The 17391-nt window shown below is 39.7% G+C and overlaps 1 protein-coding gene, 1 long non-coding RNA gene and 4 pseudogenes across 3 annotated transcripts in view; 2 read left to right on the top strand and 4 right to left on the bottom strand.

The window, feature by feature from the left end:
- Positions 1-17391, bottom strand: part of LOC146488478 (uncharacterized) — a 247934-nt pseudogene that overhangs the window by 42888 nt on the left and 187655 nt on the right. The window lies entirely within an intron of this gene.
- Positions 1-17391, top strand: part of LOC146488494 (uncharacterized) — a 35566-nt pseudogene that overhangs the window by 6487 nt on the left and 11688 nt on the right.
- Positions 18-1199, bottom strand: LOC146488498 (uncharacterized; annotated as a pseudogene).
- LOC146488497 (uncharacterized) lies at positions 9866-10727 on the bottom strand. Its single transcript, XR_014866048.1, has 5 exons — positions 10686-10727; positions 10535-10597; positions 10389-10457; positions 10226-10301; positions 9866-9907 (listed from the first exon to the last, which is right to left on the bottom strand). It is a non-coding gene; the product is annotated as an uncharacterized LOC146488497 (long non-coding RNA).
- Positions 10745-12594, bottom strand: LOC146488496 (uncharacterized). The gene is made up of 4 exons (XM_085116432.1): positions 12345-12594; positions 11970-12252; positions 10938-11166; positions 10745-10806 (listed from the first exon to the last, which is right to left on the bottom strand). Exons 1-4 carry the CDS (start codon positions 12415-12417, stop codon positions 10753-10755), a joined length of 639 nt encoding a protein of 212 aa, XP_084972558.1. The 5' UTR covers positions 12418-12594; the 3' UTR covers positions 10745-10752.
- Positions 13942-17193, top strand: LOC146488495 (uncharacterized; annotated as a pseudogene).

Raw genomic sequence — 17391 nt, 5'->3', positions numbered from 1 at the left:
AACCAACAAAACATTTATTACAAATTTGTGTTGGTTACATTGCTGAGCACCTTGTCAGCAAATGTGTTCTCTTTAACAATAGGCTTGTTATCAAACTTTGCGAATGTAGACTCTGAGGACCATCCAGCTGTATGCAAGATATCGTCAAGGCTTACTGAAGCATTACTGGCTGCAGACGTACTGGCAGCCCTAGTACTGTGTGGTTTATACCTGGATGTATCGACTCCATAGTCAGTCAGAACCAACTTAACCCAACGATGTGTCTCTTATTACTCTTTTAAAAGGTCTGTGATAACTAATAAACAAATAGCTTTCTGAGCCCCGTAAGGATTTTGTCCTTGTTAGGTACTCCTTTAACGTTGTTACAACACAGAGAGTCTCATCCTTGAAAGGTCTGAGTTCTGCAAGAGCGTTTTTGACACCTGGTCTGCTTTGTTTTAAGTGATCAACAATCTGAAAAGTACAGCAATTATTTACAGAGACCATGTGGTCAATGCTTAGCAAATGAACGGTCTGACTTCTTTAATCCGAAACTAATAGAAGAAGCACAAGGCGTTTTAGTGTAAGTTCCCTCAAGGGCAATTTATCCACAGGGGATAAAGACTGAAGGTATGAAAGAACAATGGACACATCCCAAATTTCTGTGTACTTAGTTCTCGGTGGTTTTTCCTGGAAAATGCCTTTCATTAACCGAGTTACTAGAGGGTGTTTCCCTACGCGTGTCCCATTTTGTAAAGTAATATAGCTAGACAAAGCACTTCGGGCTGTATTGATGGCACTGTATGTGAGGCCTTGCTGATATAGCAGAGTTTAGAAATCAAGCACAGACACTACAGATGGTTAAATGTGTCTGATCTGCCTCTGATTACAAAGCTTTTGCCAGTTTGTAATGTGGGTACTATACTGTTTCTTTGTTCCGTCTCTCCAGGAGGCCATGATGAGCTTAGCAGCCGCCTCTGAAATGCCTCCATCCTGGATGGATTGCCAGACAGGAGACATGCCAGCATAGTCAATTTCCTCCTCAAGGGGTGTAGTGTTTGAGGGGAGTGTGATAGTGAAAGTAGGTCCTCCTGCTTCGGCAAGACAATTGGAATTGCAATTAATATTTTCAGCAGTTGTGGCCACCAAACTTGGATAGGCAAAGTGGTAGGATCATGATTCCCTGAGGTACTTGTTCGTCCAATATCCTTTGCAGGCATCTATGAATTTGACAGAAAGGGGGAAAAGCATAGAAATACAAGGATTTCCAACTAATTTTAAACGCATCCACAAAACATGAGGCTGGGTCAGGTTGCCATGTGACAAACTTGGGGAGGTGTGTATTAAGTCTAGTTGCAAATAAATCAATTTCTGGGGTACTCCAGTGGGTGGTAATCTGAGCAGAAATCTCCCTTTTTAGGGTCCATTCAGTTCGGTCATTGAACAGTCAAGACTCTCTGTCAGCCTCGGTATTTTCCACTCCAGCTATGTGAGTTGCAGTTAACCAAGTGTTGTTGTTTACACACCAATCCCATATGGCATATGCAGTTTGGTTGCAACGAGGAGATTTTGTGCCCCCCATAGCATTGATGTAAGCCACAGTGGTCGAGTTGTCACAAGGTATTTTGACATGTTTATTCTTTAGCCTGTCACCAAACGCCTGCACAGCAAAATGAACAGCCTTTAGTTCCAGCTCATTGATGTGCAACTGGCTTTCTGAAACAGACCATAAGCCTTGGGTAGTGTCACCATCCAAATACACGCCCCACCCTTTTTTGAGGCATTAATTCTGAGTTCAAGGACCGGATATCCATGTGAAATTGGATTAAAAGCCTTATCTACATTTTCAAGCCACCAAGAGAGTTCATCCTTTGCGCTTGAGGAGAGCGTTAACTGAGCTTCATAGTGACCCTTATGTTTTCTGAGGGCCAAGTTCTTTTCTATTTCTAAATTCCTGTAGTGAAGCTGACCAAATTGTACTCGGGGTAGGAAAGAGACAAGTGTGCCCACTAACTGAGCGAGCTCTGTAATTGCAGGATGACTTTTGAAAAGCAACTGTTTGCAAATAGATTTTACTTTAGCTTTTTTGTCATCAGGAAGAGTAATTGTCATCAACACTGAATCCAGGACAAAACCCAAAAAATTAATTTGTTGGGCTGGGATGACATGATTTGTCCACATTAATCACAAACCCCAAATCCTTAAAGAGGGTCTGCGTGTCTGAAATGTTAAGCAGACGTTCTGTAGTGTCACTACCTTGAAGATACGAGTCATCATTGTATCCAGCATTGAGGTGACCGTGCTGTCTTAATATGGAGTAAACTCTTTTTAGCAACTTAGAAAAACACCTAGGGGCAGATGAAAGCCCATTTGGCATGTACGTGTATTGGTATAGGCAACCCTGCCAATAGAATCTCAAGTATTTGCGGTTTTCCTCAGCAATGGGAACTACATAGTAGGCATCCTTCAAATCGATTGAGGCCATAAAACAGTCATGGGGTCATGAGTCGCACAGCAGACCAAAGGGTGTCCATTTTGAAATGGTGTTTCTCAGTGTGCGTATTGAGGAGGGGGACATTGGGGGGTTCTGAACACCGCAACACCGCAAAAAATATTGCCGAACACCGCATCACGGCAAGAAAAGTCGGTGGAACACCGTCACTGCAATATCTATTTTTAGTCTGATGATTTAAGCGTCAGTACAGGATAAAGCCTTCAAGATTTTGCCTTTGTCCTTAAGAAAATCTCTGAAACAAACACATAACGAGGCCAAAGCTGTAGTTACTCTGCATATGCCTTTCGATCTTGGTTGTTACGTACACTTTGACGCCAGAATACTAGAAGATCTATGAACTTCAGCGGAAAAATTATCGCTGCCTCGTGCTTCAAGAAGATTTCCGGAGAGTTGCGTGTCCTGACATTGTCACAGAAAAATACTCCTAGTCTCCTTTCTTGAATATTTAAGTTTCAGGCTTTAAAACCTTTTAACTAATGGTACTCGGGCAATAGGCCGTATGCATGATCACGTAACACGCCCGAAAGGCAGTATGGTAGTTGTAGTCACGCTCAAATCCAAGATGGCGTCAATAGTGCTAGTAGCGGGGGAAATAGAAAAAGTACGTAGTATTTGACCTATCTGAAGGCTCAAACAAATACCCCGAGAAGCTACTCGACTGCCGGCCACATTAGAACACTTGTCAGCATTTCTGCCATTTAAATTTACCGCTTCAGGGAAATACAACGCCATATTGGATTCGTGCGTGACTTCAACTACCACAATGCACGTTCAAGCCGCAAAAGCATTGTTTTACGTCATTATGCATAAGGTTTATGAGGATGGAAAAGTTTAAAAAAATAGGCGATTATTAAAACGAATAGCTCTTCCAAAGCGTGACTTTGCGCCAAGTAAAAATGTCGTGGAGCTTCCAATCTCTTCTTGTAAATAGTCTCCATTTTCGTTGCTGGCCCCTGCATCATCCTCATCACTACTTTGGTCATATTCCGTGTCATCTCCGCTTTCATTGATTCTAGCTTCTTCTTCTTCAGTTTCCTCGAAAGAGACATTTATAGCCTGTTCGGCACTGATGCAGTGTCGCTGATACATGTACTCAGGTAGAGTGCCATGCTTGGCCATCGTCGTCTCCTGGCGCACTGTCCGCTGTCGCACTGCGGCTCCATACGACGAGGCCCAATCTCGCATAACATCGCAATGTGCTTTTGACATATCAACAACAGGAAGTGGCTTGATCGAAGGCACCTTCGAAAATGAAATGGACTCCTCTGGTTTTGGGTGCCACAATTTTCTGCTTGTGTGGTAGTAAGCCGCCCAGTGGGTTACCCTTTTGACTGACTCTTTCATTGTAAGACCAAAAGAACGTGAATATTCCATCATAGACATGTTTGCCTGTTTGATGTGCACGGTGGAATGGCAATTTTCTACATCAAGTGTCATACAACTAAGGAGATTTGTTGCATCGTAATTGAATGGCTCTAAATTGCTGTACAATCTTTGTAGTCCATATTCAACAAGTGCAACAGAGGCAACGGTCTTGGCGGAAACGTGACCCTGAGGTTCATTAATTGCAACTGTAATGCCAGTGCTTGTCCTGATATCGTTGGTGTTCCTATCTAGAAGTTCTTTGCATTGGTGGACAAGCGAAAGCGCTTCATCGGCAGACTTTACAGAGTAGCTTGCTCCTTTACAATGGACAGAAAAAGGGTCATAAAGCTGCCCAATGGAGTTAAGAAATTCAGCGCACTCAACCATCTTAGTACAGATTTTGATAGAATTCGTTTGGGCATCACAGATATAAATGACACTTTCTGACTCCGTGCAAATGCCTATTGGCTGTCGAAACCGACAGTCCTTTACTTTGCCATCAACATTCCCTTCCTTTCTTTCGCTGCCGGCAAAAAGTTCCACCTCTTCATCTGTCTTGATCTTCCACACTGATGCGCGCTTTTGGTTACTGAACAGGATTTGTGAGCCAAACTTAGTCAACATGCAAGGTTCATCGTCCAGTTGAACGATAGTTTTACACTGTGCACTATCTAAAGAAACTTTACTGATCCCCTTGCAGTGCGATAAAAAGAGGCTTCCTTCACACAAACACATGCTGTAGATCTTTCGCCACAAATGGTCATACTTAATAACTTCTTGCCTGTTTACCCCTCTCAGTCCGACGCCATCCTTTTGCACTTGAAAAGAGACAATGGCTCGGACGTCCTTTCTTGCAGCGTAGATCAGCTCATCATCTGCGCATAGCATAGCCTCAAAGGAAGGCCGTCTTTCGAAATTCCAGAAATGATCTTCATCATTCTTTACATTATTCTGATCGTATTTGGATTTGAGGGTTAAAGAGTAGCGATTCAGCCTTTCCTTTTAATTCTGCAACAGTCCCCGTTGGCGTCAGCTTTAGTTCATTTGCAAGGTTGACGAAATCATCTTTTTTCTTTGGCTTGGTCAAGATGTTAATTGCCCCATCCACGATTCTTTTTCGAGCCATGTATAGATAAAATAAAACATTCAATTCAATTCAATTCAATTCAATTTATTTGCCATTTACAAAAAAATACAACATAAATACATTATAGACGACACACAATATTCTTACTGTTACAATATTCATACTTGACTATTTACAATATTAAATGTGTTAAAGGCTAGGAAGCCTATATAGAAGCCGGGGGCTTATTAACTATAGGCTTCCTAGAACTATTGGATAAACCATAGAAGTTAAGGGTACTGATTGAAATTTCCAATTAAATTTTTTTTTTAAAGAAAAAAAAAAAAAAAGGAAAGGAAGAAAAAAAAGAAAAGGTAAAGAAAAAAAAGGTGTGTAGCTCAACATATCACGGGGGTCTTTTGCGACCTGTGAGGGACTTAATCTGGGATTACGTAACATAGCGTAAACAATCAGTAAAACTGAACTTACGTCGGTCAAAAAAGGCGATTCGTCCTTTCAGATCACTATCGTATCTCAGCTGTATATTGCGTTTGCAAGTGCCACACGTTATTTTCCATGGCCACTGTACTTCTTTGCCACTCTTCCCTCTTGTTTTCACAACTGCATGTTTGCCACATCTGATCAGTTTACTCTCGCATCTCTTGACCAATTCTAAACAGTTACGAGAAAGTGTTGATTGTAGAAATAAGCTATTTTCGATAGTATTACCCTCGATGCGATTTCTTTTGTTTTATTCCCCCAGGGCTCGGAGCCAAGCATGAATTTTAATATAATATATTTCCACCATTACCTTCATTCAATTTTGTTTTTTCTTCCTCTGTGAGCTCCACTGGACCCATTGAAGGTGATATCGATGGTGTAGGCGTTAACGTCTTGCGGGAGCAGCTCTCCTTGATTTCAATTGTTTGACAGTTCTTGGAGAAAACAGTTTTAATAGGATAGACAAAAACTGGAAGTGATAAAAACAAAACAGGAAAAACATTCAGGCATAACAAAATTTATTATTCGTGCAGGTACAAAATCACTTGGTACAAAACTATACAGCAACTTTTCGCTATTCCTATATTTTCAGGTATACTCGTATATATTTCGTGCACCAGGTTGACAGGTGGGTTTTATTGAACCCTGGCCGAGAAAAAGCGCTGTTGTAAAAAAAAAGGTGCACCCTCAAAGCAAAAAAGGAGTAACTTACGTTGAAATTTCTCTTTGCTTCGTAAAATTGAAGGTAACTCCAACTCCAGCTGGTGATCCGACTTAATTGACAAACGCTCTTTTTTGGTTTCCCTGTTTTAAATAATAAAACAAACAAAATAAACGTGGTGTAAACATTATCAGATCAAACATATTTCTTAACAGCATGAAAGAAATATGGTTAAACATACCTATTTAACAGGACCTCTATATCATCTCCCAAACCTAACCTTTTGGCTGTTTTCCGTATGCCAGAACGTTCGCTAAATTAAAAAGAGCATATTTATGCCATTAGCATAGCTGCAGCCTTATATAACTAGCTTACTACCTTCATAAGCTATCGACGGCGTTGACTGGTAAACAGTCCTGAATAATGATACAACTCCCGGGTAGGGAAGGGTGGGGTAGGAATTGTCCAGTGTTTGGGTATGGGGGGGGGGGGGTTTGAAACCCTGACCCTGTTAAGGCCAAAAATAACCTGAAAAGAGTACATAATTTTGGAAAATATCCTTCCCATAAGGGCTTATAAATTATCTGGTCCTGAAAATGATTTCGTGATGATGACCTGCTAACCTGAATGACGAACCTCTCCAATTTCGTATTGCTCCAAAATACTCGGTGATAGTGTTGTGCTATACCCTTTCTGAGACGTTTTCACACCCTGTTTAAGACACACTTGCTTGAATTATATACTCTATTCAGATCCTGTTCAGGTCTGTTCAGGGCAGAGAGGCCAAATTATGTAAACCAGCGGCACGTCCCTGTGTTTATTTTTCAAACCCAGACCAGCCCGCGACTTATTTATTCTAGCCAAAACTAGTTTTCGCATTACCACGTTGGCTTGAAATTTTATTCTTTCTTTCTTTTTTTTTTCTCGGTTATTTCTTTTTTAAATATATAAAAAAATACACAAGGGCAAGTGCAAAGAGCGGGAGAGGTCACTTTCCTTACCCCTCCCCCCGTCCCTCCCCCCTGGTCTCCCGTGTTCCGTTTATTTCCATTCACGCACTTGATATCAATACCCATTTGACCCATTTGAGAAAGTAGACAAAAATAGTGATCTACACAGTGTCTTAAAGGTCCCAGAAGATCGAACGACCTTGGAGTGAGCTTAGACCGATATTAGATTGACCTCCGTACGACCTTATACAGTTAAGACTAGCTACGATATTCAGATACAGAGACAATGCGTGTAACTTACCAAATGCATTCTACAAAAATCGCGAGTCTCTTTTCCTCCTTGTTTATGGAGCATCGAAATTTGTTTTTCCACCTATAATTCTCTCCACCTTTGTCCTCCTCGTAAAAAAAAGCTACGCAATGAACTGCGCATTCAGGATCGACAGGATCAGCTGCATCAGTCGCAAGGTTTTCGCTCATCTTGCCTGACGGACCGGACGACGTACATGTGGCGATCCGGGTCGCGAAGGTCACGTTGCTTATCAAGTTACTTAATATAAATGAACAACAGGTGTAGGATTGGTGACGGGCAGCGTATTTAATATTAACTAGAGAGTATTGGAGAACCCTTAGCGTGTATTTTATTTCAAATCAGACATGATGGGGGCCAAATTTAGAACTGACAAGCGTCAAAATGGAAACTGTGACATCGCAGACAATCTCGTTTCACCGAACACCGCAGACTTTAAGACGCAAACATCGCACACTGTGACGTTTAAGAACACCCCAACACCGCAAGCTGAGATTTTATTCACCGTAACACCGCACGAAAAAATACCCAACACCGCAACACCGCAAATCCCCAATGTCCCCCTCATTGAGCCCTTTGAGACTCAAAATCATGCAATATTTGCCACAGGTTCAATAACACCCAGGTGAGTAATTTCTGAGTCAATAATATCTTTTTCATTGGAGTCAAACTGAATTTCAGGCGCTGGCGTAGACTGACTGGGAGTTTCAATCTCCAAATCATAATGCTGTACAATGTCCAGAATATTTTGGTTTGTTGTGATACTCGACCAAGCTGGTAAAAAATGCCTTAGCCTACCAGCACATTTTTCTGTGCTTAAACTAACCTGATTAGGATTCGAGTTCAGTCGCTCTTTTTCTTCCCCTCCTGCTTCCTTCTGAAGTGGAGGGGGCTCTGGTAGTTTTTTGACTGCTTGTTGTTGTGGTTGCGGCCACCATCATATCTTCTCTTAGCCTGCCAGTGAATGCATTGTTGACTGCTTCTTGCGGAGCGTGTGGAGCTGGTGTCTTTGGTCAACTTGGAGCTTAGCCTGTTGGTGTCTGATATATCTTTGACCACTTTTGTGAGGTCATCTTCAAACAGTAAACTTGTTACGGGATTTGACGGGCTACAGAGATGCCTATAATTGGCATTGAGTTGAGGTCTCATCAGCTCTTTCCTGGTTAGCATTTGCCAACAGTAGCACCCCGTCCATGAGGGAACCTACAGTGTCATCAGCATCACGGGAAAAAAATATCAAAATCCATTAATGGTTTTGAAGATTGGAAATGATGCTTAACCCATTCTCAAATCCCATCCATGGGAAATCCGAATATTTCCCATTAATAGGTTTTTCCTTTAAACCCATTAATGGGAATTAGTTTTTTAACACATTAGTAAACCATGAATGTAATATTGGGTTTTCCATATTTTCTATTTTAAAAATAATGGGAAATGAAGTGATATCATGCTAGGTAATAAAATAGTTATTTTAAAATTCCCATTTTTCAAAGTGCCCTACCATTTATGGGTAATGCCTACATTTCATTACAGTTATTGTACTTTTACAATGAACGCATTAGATGGGAAATGCGTGGATCACATTGTGGTTATCATACTTTTACCTTAGATGCATTATATCGGAAATGCCTGGATCACATTATGGTTATCATTCTTTTACCATGAATGCATTGAATGGGAAATGCCAAGATCACATTATGGTTATCATACTTTTACCATGAATGCATTTAATGGGAAATGCCTGGATCACATGGTTATCGTACTTTTAGCACAAATGCGTTAAATGGGAAATGCCAGGATCACATTATGATTATCACACTTTTACTATGAATGCATTAAATGGGAAATGCCTGGATCACGTTCTGGTTATTGTACTTTTATCACAAATGCATTAAATGGGAAATGCCTGGATAACATTATGGTTATCATACTTTTACCATGAATGCATTAAATGGGAAATTGTACTTTTATCATAAATGCATTAAATGGGGAAAGCCTGGATTACATTATGGTTACTGTCCTGTTACCATAAATGCATAAATGGAATGCAAAATGAGGAAACATCAAAAACAGTTTCAAATTGACATGGTACTACAGTTGGTCCACACTCATTAGTGAAATGTTGGGTGTATTAAGAGACGTTTATACTACAGTTGAATCCAGTTGAATTAACTCGAACCTTGAACAGGAGATTTGAGTTATTAGGATTCAACTGTACAAGCTAGAATCACCTTTAATTTTCAGAATAAAGGACGTACAGTGTTAGCAAATTTTAACTCATTTATTTAAGATTCAACACTAGGGCTAAAACACTTAGTCAACTAACAACACTCCTTGTGTCTTAGAATGACTTCAAAATCACTATGTTATCTCTATTAACATGCTGTGGCCTGTCACCAGTACATGTCACTTTGACAAAGCCTTGCTCTACTAGAGCTGTGGGTACAGGCGCAGTGTTTTGCTGGCTGATACCAGCTGTGACCGTGAAATATGTTTGGCTCTAATTGCATTGAATGCTACTTTGTTGAAATATTGTGTCCTGCAGGTTTTGCCTTCCCATCTGTTTAAAAAGAAAAGAAAAGTTTTAGTCAGAAACTTTAACCTCTACTACCTACGTCAGATGGCTAAAAAAGTCCATTGTTCAGCCAACTATTTCTTTTGGCTAAACAATATGTGCTTTTTGTTTATTAAATAAAATTATTCAGAATGAACATAAGTGTTTAGTCATCAAAAATTTAATAAAAAATATTATATCGTGCTACTTGTGCTGTGTGGTCATGTACATGTGAAAAAACAAATTGATATCGGTGAAAAAAGAAATTGATATCGGTGGCAGCGTCATCTAATCGAAACAAACCATATAAATACCTGAACTCACCTTTATCTTTGTAAATTATTTTCTTGTCTGGCTCATAGTCACTGTCTGGCTCTGGCTCATCAGCTCTGATTGATCGCTACGATATAACAAGAAAATTTACTTCCATTACTCTTGATATGCAATCACTACATTGTAATAATATTACCTCTTGATAAGTACACACCTTTTCTTTGGAAGCTCCTTTGCCTTCATCATCTACACTGTCATAATCATCACCATCTGTGAACGATTCCTAAACGATAAGAAAAATGATTTCTTTGATTACTGCTGTTGACATGCATCAATGCCATCTTTTTGATAAGTACACACCTTTTCTTCGTAACTGCCTTCACCTTTATCATCCACACTCTCATCACCATTCCTGTTCAATTCCTAAGAGATGTTAAAAAGATGACTTCTGTGATATACTAATTACTGTTGATTTGCGTCAATGTCAGTCACCTTTTTGATAAGTACACACCTTTACTTTGCAGGCTCCTTCCTCTTCATCGCCAAGATTAATAATAATCCGAGTCTCGTTTTTCTCCTTACAATTTTTGTTCTGATGCTTTAGATTTTGCAATCTTTGCTTGACCATCTCCCTAAGGTGACAAAATAATGAAAATGAAGTTAGATTTACCTGAATGTAAGTAGGAAAAAGGTAGACTTTATTGATTATCATTGAATTCCACGGTGGTTATGTTTATAAACACAAAAGACATTTGGCAAGTACTTTATTGAAATCATGGCCTTTGTGAACCCTCCTCCTGCGCTCATTAAGGGTGTCAAGGATGTGTTGGCGAATTCCAGGCTTTCCAAATCCTGCAGGGGCATATGAACATTTCTCTGCCAGTTCATCTACCAAGATATCAACTTCCATCAAGGCTGCTTGATTTTTTCGCAATATTGGGATGTCATTTCCAGGCCATCTTTGTATGGCACGTTCTTGAACAGTTCGCCTCCTATGAATGACAAAAACAGTAAATAACACTTAGTAAAGTATATTTGGAACGTAATTTCTTTTATCATTTCTTGAGTATTCACAACTGGTAGTAAATTTCCAAAGACACTTGCATTAAAAGACCTAAAGAGTGAGATACACTACCTTTTCTTGTTCTCATTACTTTTAAGTTTTCAGCAGTTGCACTAAGTAAATCCTCTGTTAATGTTGGGGCACTTAACTTGAAATTTACATAGCTGTTTGTACTGTCAGCCAGGTTTAATCAGTTAAATATTTTCAATTCAGATATATCTTGATTTTACAGAATCTCTTTAACAATAACTTTATATCGCATTCAGTATTTTTTTACCCCACAAGTCCCATATTCCCATGCCAACATTTTTCATAAAACCCAACAACAACAACAACAAGAAGGATCTTTATTGTGCTCTTAGTAATACAACAGATGGAGTAAAGGAGTAAAATAATTCAAGGAAATATTTGCAAAGAGGACAGAGCACAGCCATTTAGAAATAGCAAAAGCTAAAGCTAAAGCAAGAGTCTTAACTAATCAAACTAAACACATGGTGAACAAGGCACGACGACATCATGAGCTCAATAATTTGGCCCTGAATGTTGTGTATTAAAAATAGAAATGTCAAGATAGATTGAATACTCTGTATTATTGTGATCTTTCTACCCACATTTGTAATGCGGTTCTATTCTTCACCTGTAACTGACATGTCTTATAAAGTGAAAAGAGTGCTGATTTCTTGTATTCTAACAGTTCAGCTTACGTATAAAACGTACAAGGTTTCCACTTACATTGCCTTGTAAATTTTTGCATCAAGTGTACTCATATTTTTTAAGTGTCTTCGCGACGGTTTTCGGCCACTGGGGCTTGCTCCGGAGTTGTTACTACTTGAGGTCAGAGATGGCGACAAGGTAACTATGTGAGTGTCACCTGAACTAGCACCTTCCAATTTCTCTTTTATCAGCCATTGGAATTCTAACTGTGAAGCTATATCTTTTAGGCCGCACGCCTGTAACTGTCCCATCAATGCATTTCGAGCCATGTACTTTAACAGTGGTCCTTTAATGTTTTGTTCTGTGCAAAAAGGAGCCAAGCTCTATTAAGCTTAAGTTCATGTAGCTAGCTCTGTAAAATTATGCGATTGCACAAAGTGTGACAACACCTACCTTTGAATTTGTCCTCAGTTTCTTCAGAAAAATGTTTTTTTTTATAAAGGTATGAACTTCCTCTATTGTCCATGCGTCTTGGGAGTTGTTCATTTTCTTTTTTGTGTGCTGAACAAATAGAATTAAGCTTACTTCCACCTAACAAATTCGAAAACAAAGCCAAGCTCAAGAGTTTTGAGCGGGAAAGTTGATGGGAACAGCGGGAACGTCACTACTGACTGCAATGCAATATGTGATGTATTAACCGCTGACCTCCATATATTCTGCTGACCCGACTGAACTGTCGACTGAACTCGCAGAATAAAAGACTTCGAGCAAATCGAGCTTGGTCGATCTTAAGTTTGAGAGCAAAAAGAGTTGCTGCCATCGTTCAACATGTACTTAGGGTCATGTGGTTCAGTGTAGTGTTCGAAGTGCTTGGAGTATTTATACCTTTTATTTGTTGGTGTTTTACGATAATTTCGTTTTCGTTTCGAAATCCCTGGTCTATGCAAAGAGGAGTTGACAAAACCCTTGAAAACAGTGTGCTTTCTGCGTTTGTTGACAGCTTCGAATTCATTGAAACAGCAGAATCTTTTGACATTGGCTCATGGTTCTTCTTGTGGTTTATACCATTTATATCAATCGGGCGAATGGACATTTTCTTACAGGTAAGACAAATATGGGATTTTCAATAGGTTAGGCTCAAAGTTTTAAGGAAGGAAATCGGCGGAAGGTGAAATTAATCTCATGCAATTTCTTCCACGTGCTACTTTGCAACGTGTTTGATTTAATATCGCATAATATATGTACAAATTTGGGAAACCTACATTTGACTGGCAAAACTTTTCGTTGTATTTTTAAACTGGCAACTGGCTTTTGCAGTTATGCTCCGCAAAACGTTGCCTGGTTCGTGATTGCCCTATTATATTTAAGCTTATTTATTTGCCTGAGTACTTCCAATAAACTTAAAATATTCTAATTTTATTGTATTTTCAAGTAGAATGAATGAAAGAAGTTGTAAAGGTAATTCAAAAAGACCTTACAATGGGGAATCCAGAATGCGAGGTAAGCGTGGTAAAAGTTCGCGCAGGAATATTGTGTGGTCGCGTAGGGACGTTACAACTTGCACATGTCCTGAACTGACTTACAGGCATTCGCATTGCCCTTGTGAGTCATGCAATGGAAAAGCAGTGTCATCCGCTACAGAGTACAACCACTGGGGGAAAACTAAATTTGCAGCAAGATGAAATTTAAATTAAAGTCCAGTCATCTTAGCCAAGGCAATAAATAGTGCCCATTAATGTTTTTTTTTTTTTGTGTGGGGTATGGGTCACTCAGAACGTATTTGTTCCCATTGCCCTGGTGTTGGCATTTGTCTTTTTTTAAAGAAACAAAAGATGCTTAATACACGAAAATGCATGATCCATACAGCGGCTATTAATCGCTCTTCCTCTGAGATGCATATTGACTAAATGACCCTGGAGAGGTACTCCTTGCCATTTCTTAACCTTGTGGTGTAGATCTCAATATTACAAACCAAAAATGTATGTATAACAGCTTTTCTACCTGTGCAATTATTATTGGCAAAACTGATATCAAAGCACCATGATAAAACATGAATATTTATGTACAGATCCCATCATACTTATTAATGTTCATGTATTTTTTTCTTTATATTTATTAGTGACAGTACTGGCCAGAATAATGAAGTTCTTTAATGTGGAAGTTCTACTGACACGAATAGTGACAAGGAAGGTTCTGTGTTTGACTCAAATGCTTACTCAGGTGCAGCTGCAAGTGAACTTGAAGCAAATGGTAGTAGTTTTGATGATGATGATGATGATGATGATGATGATGATGATGGTGGTGGTGGTGGTGGTGGTGGCGGCAGTGGTGGTGATGATGATGATGATGATGATGGCGATGACGATGAAGACACCAGAGCATCCAGTGCACCACACTCTGATCACCAAGAAAATTCTCCCACAAGCAGTATCAAAGAAGAAATAGTGTTATGCATTCTCAGGGGTCTCATTTTAGCTGAGGAGATGAAAACGTCCGTGAAAAGTATGGAAAATTTGTTGGAATATGCAAAGGACCTTTACTGCAAAGGTGATCATAACCCAGAAACGTATTGGCCCTCTAATTGGCGAGAAACTGAAAAGTTACTAAAAGAAGTGGGCTATGAAGACCCTAAGCAGTATTTCATATGCCTTGATACTTGTCACTATGCCAGTTACGATATAATGGAAGATAAGAATTCTCATTGTAGATTCTGCGGGAAGCCTGCAGATATACCATACTACTATTTAGGGCTCCCTCAAAAGGTCAAGTTGTGGTGCTCGGATCAATCTGTGTAGAAAGATGGCCAAAATGTGGGAAGAGAAAGACCACTGGCTGCACCACGAAGGGCCTTGGTTTCCTCTTAAAGAGGTTTGGGATGGGTATAGGGTAAGTGAAGTCTCTTGGTTTTGTGACCCAGAATGCGAGTTGCTGCTTCCTACCATGTGTGATTTCTGTTCGTCCATTCTAAGTGCAGAGGAAATTGAGAGCTCCTCTTTTGACGGACATAGCTATACAGTTATTTGCAGTGAATGTGGCTCAAAGAATAGTTGTAGTGGTGAAAAAGCTGTGGGTAATCCCAGAAACATTGCACTTATTGGACACTGGGATAAGTGGTACCCATTCCAGAGCAAATCTAGTCATAGCTGTGGTGCCATAGAGATTTCAGTCCTCAATATGTCCAAAATGGATCGTTGTTCCACAGATGAAGTTAACGTTGTCAGTTTTGTTCCTTGTTACATTGTCCCAAAGAAACGGCCATGTGCATTGGCTCCTTTTTTAGAGCCACTTGTTCAAGACTTGGAGGACAGCTTCATCAAGGGAACTGACGTAAAATATGCAGGAGATATTGATGGACAGAACATTGCGCGTTGTATGCTGTTATTATGGACTGGGGATTACCCAGCACAGTGCGAAGTCGGCAAGTTTATTAACTGTGGAATCCTTCCTTGTAGAAGGCATCATTTAAAAGGAGAAAACATTGGCAATGGAAGTACTTATTACATTACAAACAACAGGTACAATGCTAGGTTTCCTGTTGAGCCTCGAGGTTTAGAAGTTTAGTTGCCAAAGATGTTAGAAATTGAGGAGGAAGACCGATCTTCTGTCCGAGCTGCTCTTGCTAGACAAAGTGGCTATACAGGATTGTCTATACTCCATAGACTCAACAAATTGTATGGGTTCAATGTTATTGTAGATACAGTCTTTGATATGATGCACAATATTCCACTGAATGTTGTGCGCAAAGATTTAAACCGTGATCTCAGCGATGAGGCAGTGGACAAATCAGTTCTAGACAAGAGACTCAAAGCAATGCCTTGGACTAGTGAACTTAAAGATGGCCGAACCCCGAAGTCCTGTGCAAAAATTGGACATTGGAAGGCGGAGGAATATCGAAAGTTTGCATTTCCAGCATCTGAGTGTGTTTTGGGTGGTTTGATTGAAGATGAGGAATTTAAAATTTTGGTTTTGGCTGCCAGAATGACTGAAATGGACTACTACGATATGGTTGGAAGGAAGATGATGTCATGCTATTTGATCATCTCGCAAAACGCCATAATATTCTTGTAGAAGAGCAGTTAGGGCTTGACCAGTGCGTGGTAACTTTCCACAATCTAGGACATGATGTTGAAGACATCCTGCGTTTTTTTTTTCATCAGATAACTACTGGTGTAAGGTTTATGAGCGAGCTGTTACTAAGTATATTTCAATTCCCTCAAACAAGAAGAACATTGAAATTACCTTCGCAAAAGCTGAAGGCAGGAGAGAACTTTTGAAAAGCTTGAAGTATAAGTTGAGGAAGCATGAAGAAACTAGGCAGGGAAACTCCAATCAGCGCAAACTTTGTGCAAGCAGTGTTTCAGAAGCACAGAATCTTTACTCTGAGTTACTTTCAGAATCAAGGCCTGTTCCTGGTGGAATTCTTGTTGGGAAACAGCAGAACAACAACTACAAGCTATCAGATCAGGAAATGCACCTTCTCAGTGAACAATATCCCACCGCTGAAAAGATTGAGACTGACTGTTTCTGTTTTTCTCGTTTATGGAAGCCTTTTGCCAATCATGATGGTATCCTTTACCGAGCAGGTGAAACTGTTATAATTGCAGATAACAATCGCTTTAATGTGGAAAATGTTGCCTGTGTAGATGCTTTTATTTGTGCTGTGGTTGATGACCAATTTCGTTCCTTGTTGAGAGGCACTCTTTACCTTGCAATGGAGGATGATGCTGGACTGCCTGAGATTTATTGTTACAATTTTGGGAAACTTGTTGTTTCTTTAGTACAGCAACTTGTCGTTCCTACTGAGAGAATACCTCGTAAAGTTATTCTTTACCCAGATCCTGAAAACATGGATAACCCAACTCATTACGTCGTTATTGACCACATGCGCAAAGAATTGCCTGTTTCTTATGATACGGTGAACATTCCATTTTATCCTCAGCCCGATGATGTCGTGGTTGTTGCATGTGCAGATGGGGAAAACTATATTTCACACATCTGCAGTGTCCAAGAAGGGACAAAACAGTCAAACTTCATTATTATGTTGAAGACAAACGAAGGCCTGGATTCTATCTCCGGAAAAGCTTTGGGCGCAGCTCATTACAGACAGTGGCCCGGGACTGCATTTTTGGGCTAGCTGAAGGCTGCTGGCAAGGGAATGTTTGGAAACAGTAACTATCAACCTCAATTATTTATTTCTTGAAAGTCAAAGATCACCATACAGTTATTGTAGGATGTTTTGGTGGTTTTCTTAACCCATCAGCTCAGCCAAAGTAAATCCATGTTGGGAAATGTGACTTGGAGTTCCAAAATTAATTGTCACATAAAAAAATAGCTGTCATTGTACGGTCTCTGACTAATAGTAACATTATTCTTCTGTACCTAAGTGATTCTTGTACAGAATTCTAGTTAGGATTTCACATAAGTTTTGTCAAAGTTTTTCTACTGATGGGATTTTGAATGAATGGTTCTTGACTATTTTTCAAAGACCTTTTTAATGCTA

Source organism: Pavona decussata, unplaced genomic scaffold, assembly GCF_977016875.1.
Source record: "Pavona decussata unplaced genomic scaffold, jaPavDecu1.1 SCAFFOLD_9, whole genome shotgun sequence".
Classification (NCBI taxonomy): Eukaryota; Metazoa; Cnidaria; class Anthozoa; order Scleractinia; family Agariciidae; genus Pavona; species Pavona decussata.
This window is presented reverse-complemented; position numbering and strand designations above follow the sequence as displayed.

Coding starts and splice junctions, on each gene's coding strand:
- LOC146488496 (XM_085116432.1), bottom strand. CDS start 12,417: ATGGACAATAGAGGAAGTTCATACCTTTATAAAAAAAAACATTTTTCT. Junction 11,167..11,969: donor GCAAAAATTTACAAGGCAAT/GTAAGTGGAAAC, acceptor TGTCATTCATAG/GAGGCGAACTGTTCAAGAAC. Junction 10,807..10,937: donor AAGGCCATGATTTCAATAAA/GTACTTGCCAAA, acceptor TTGTCACCTTAG/GGAGATGGTCAAGCAAAGAT.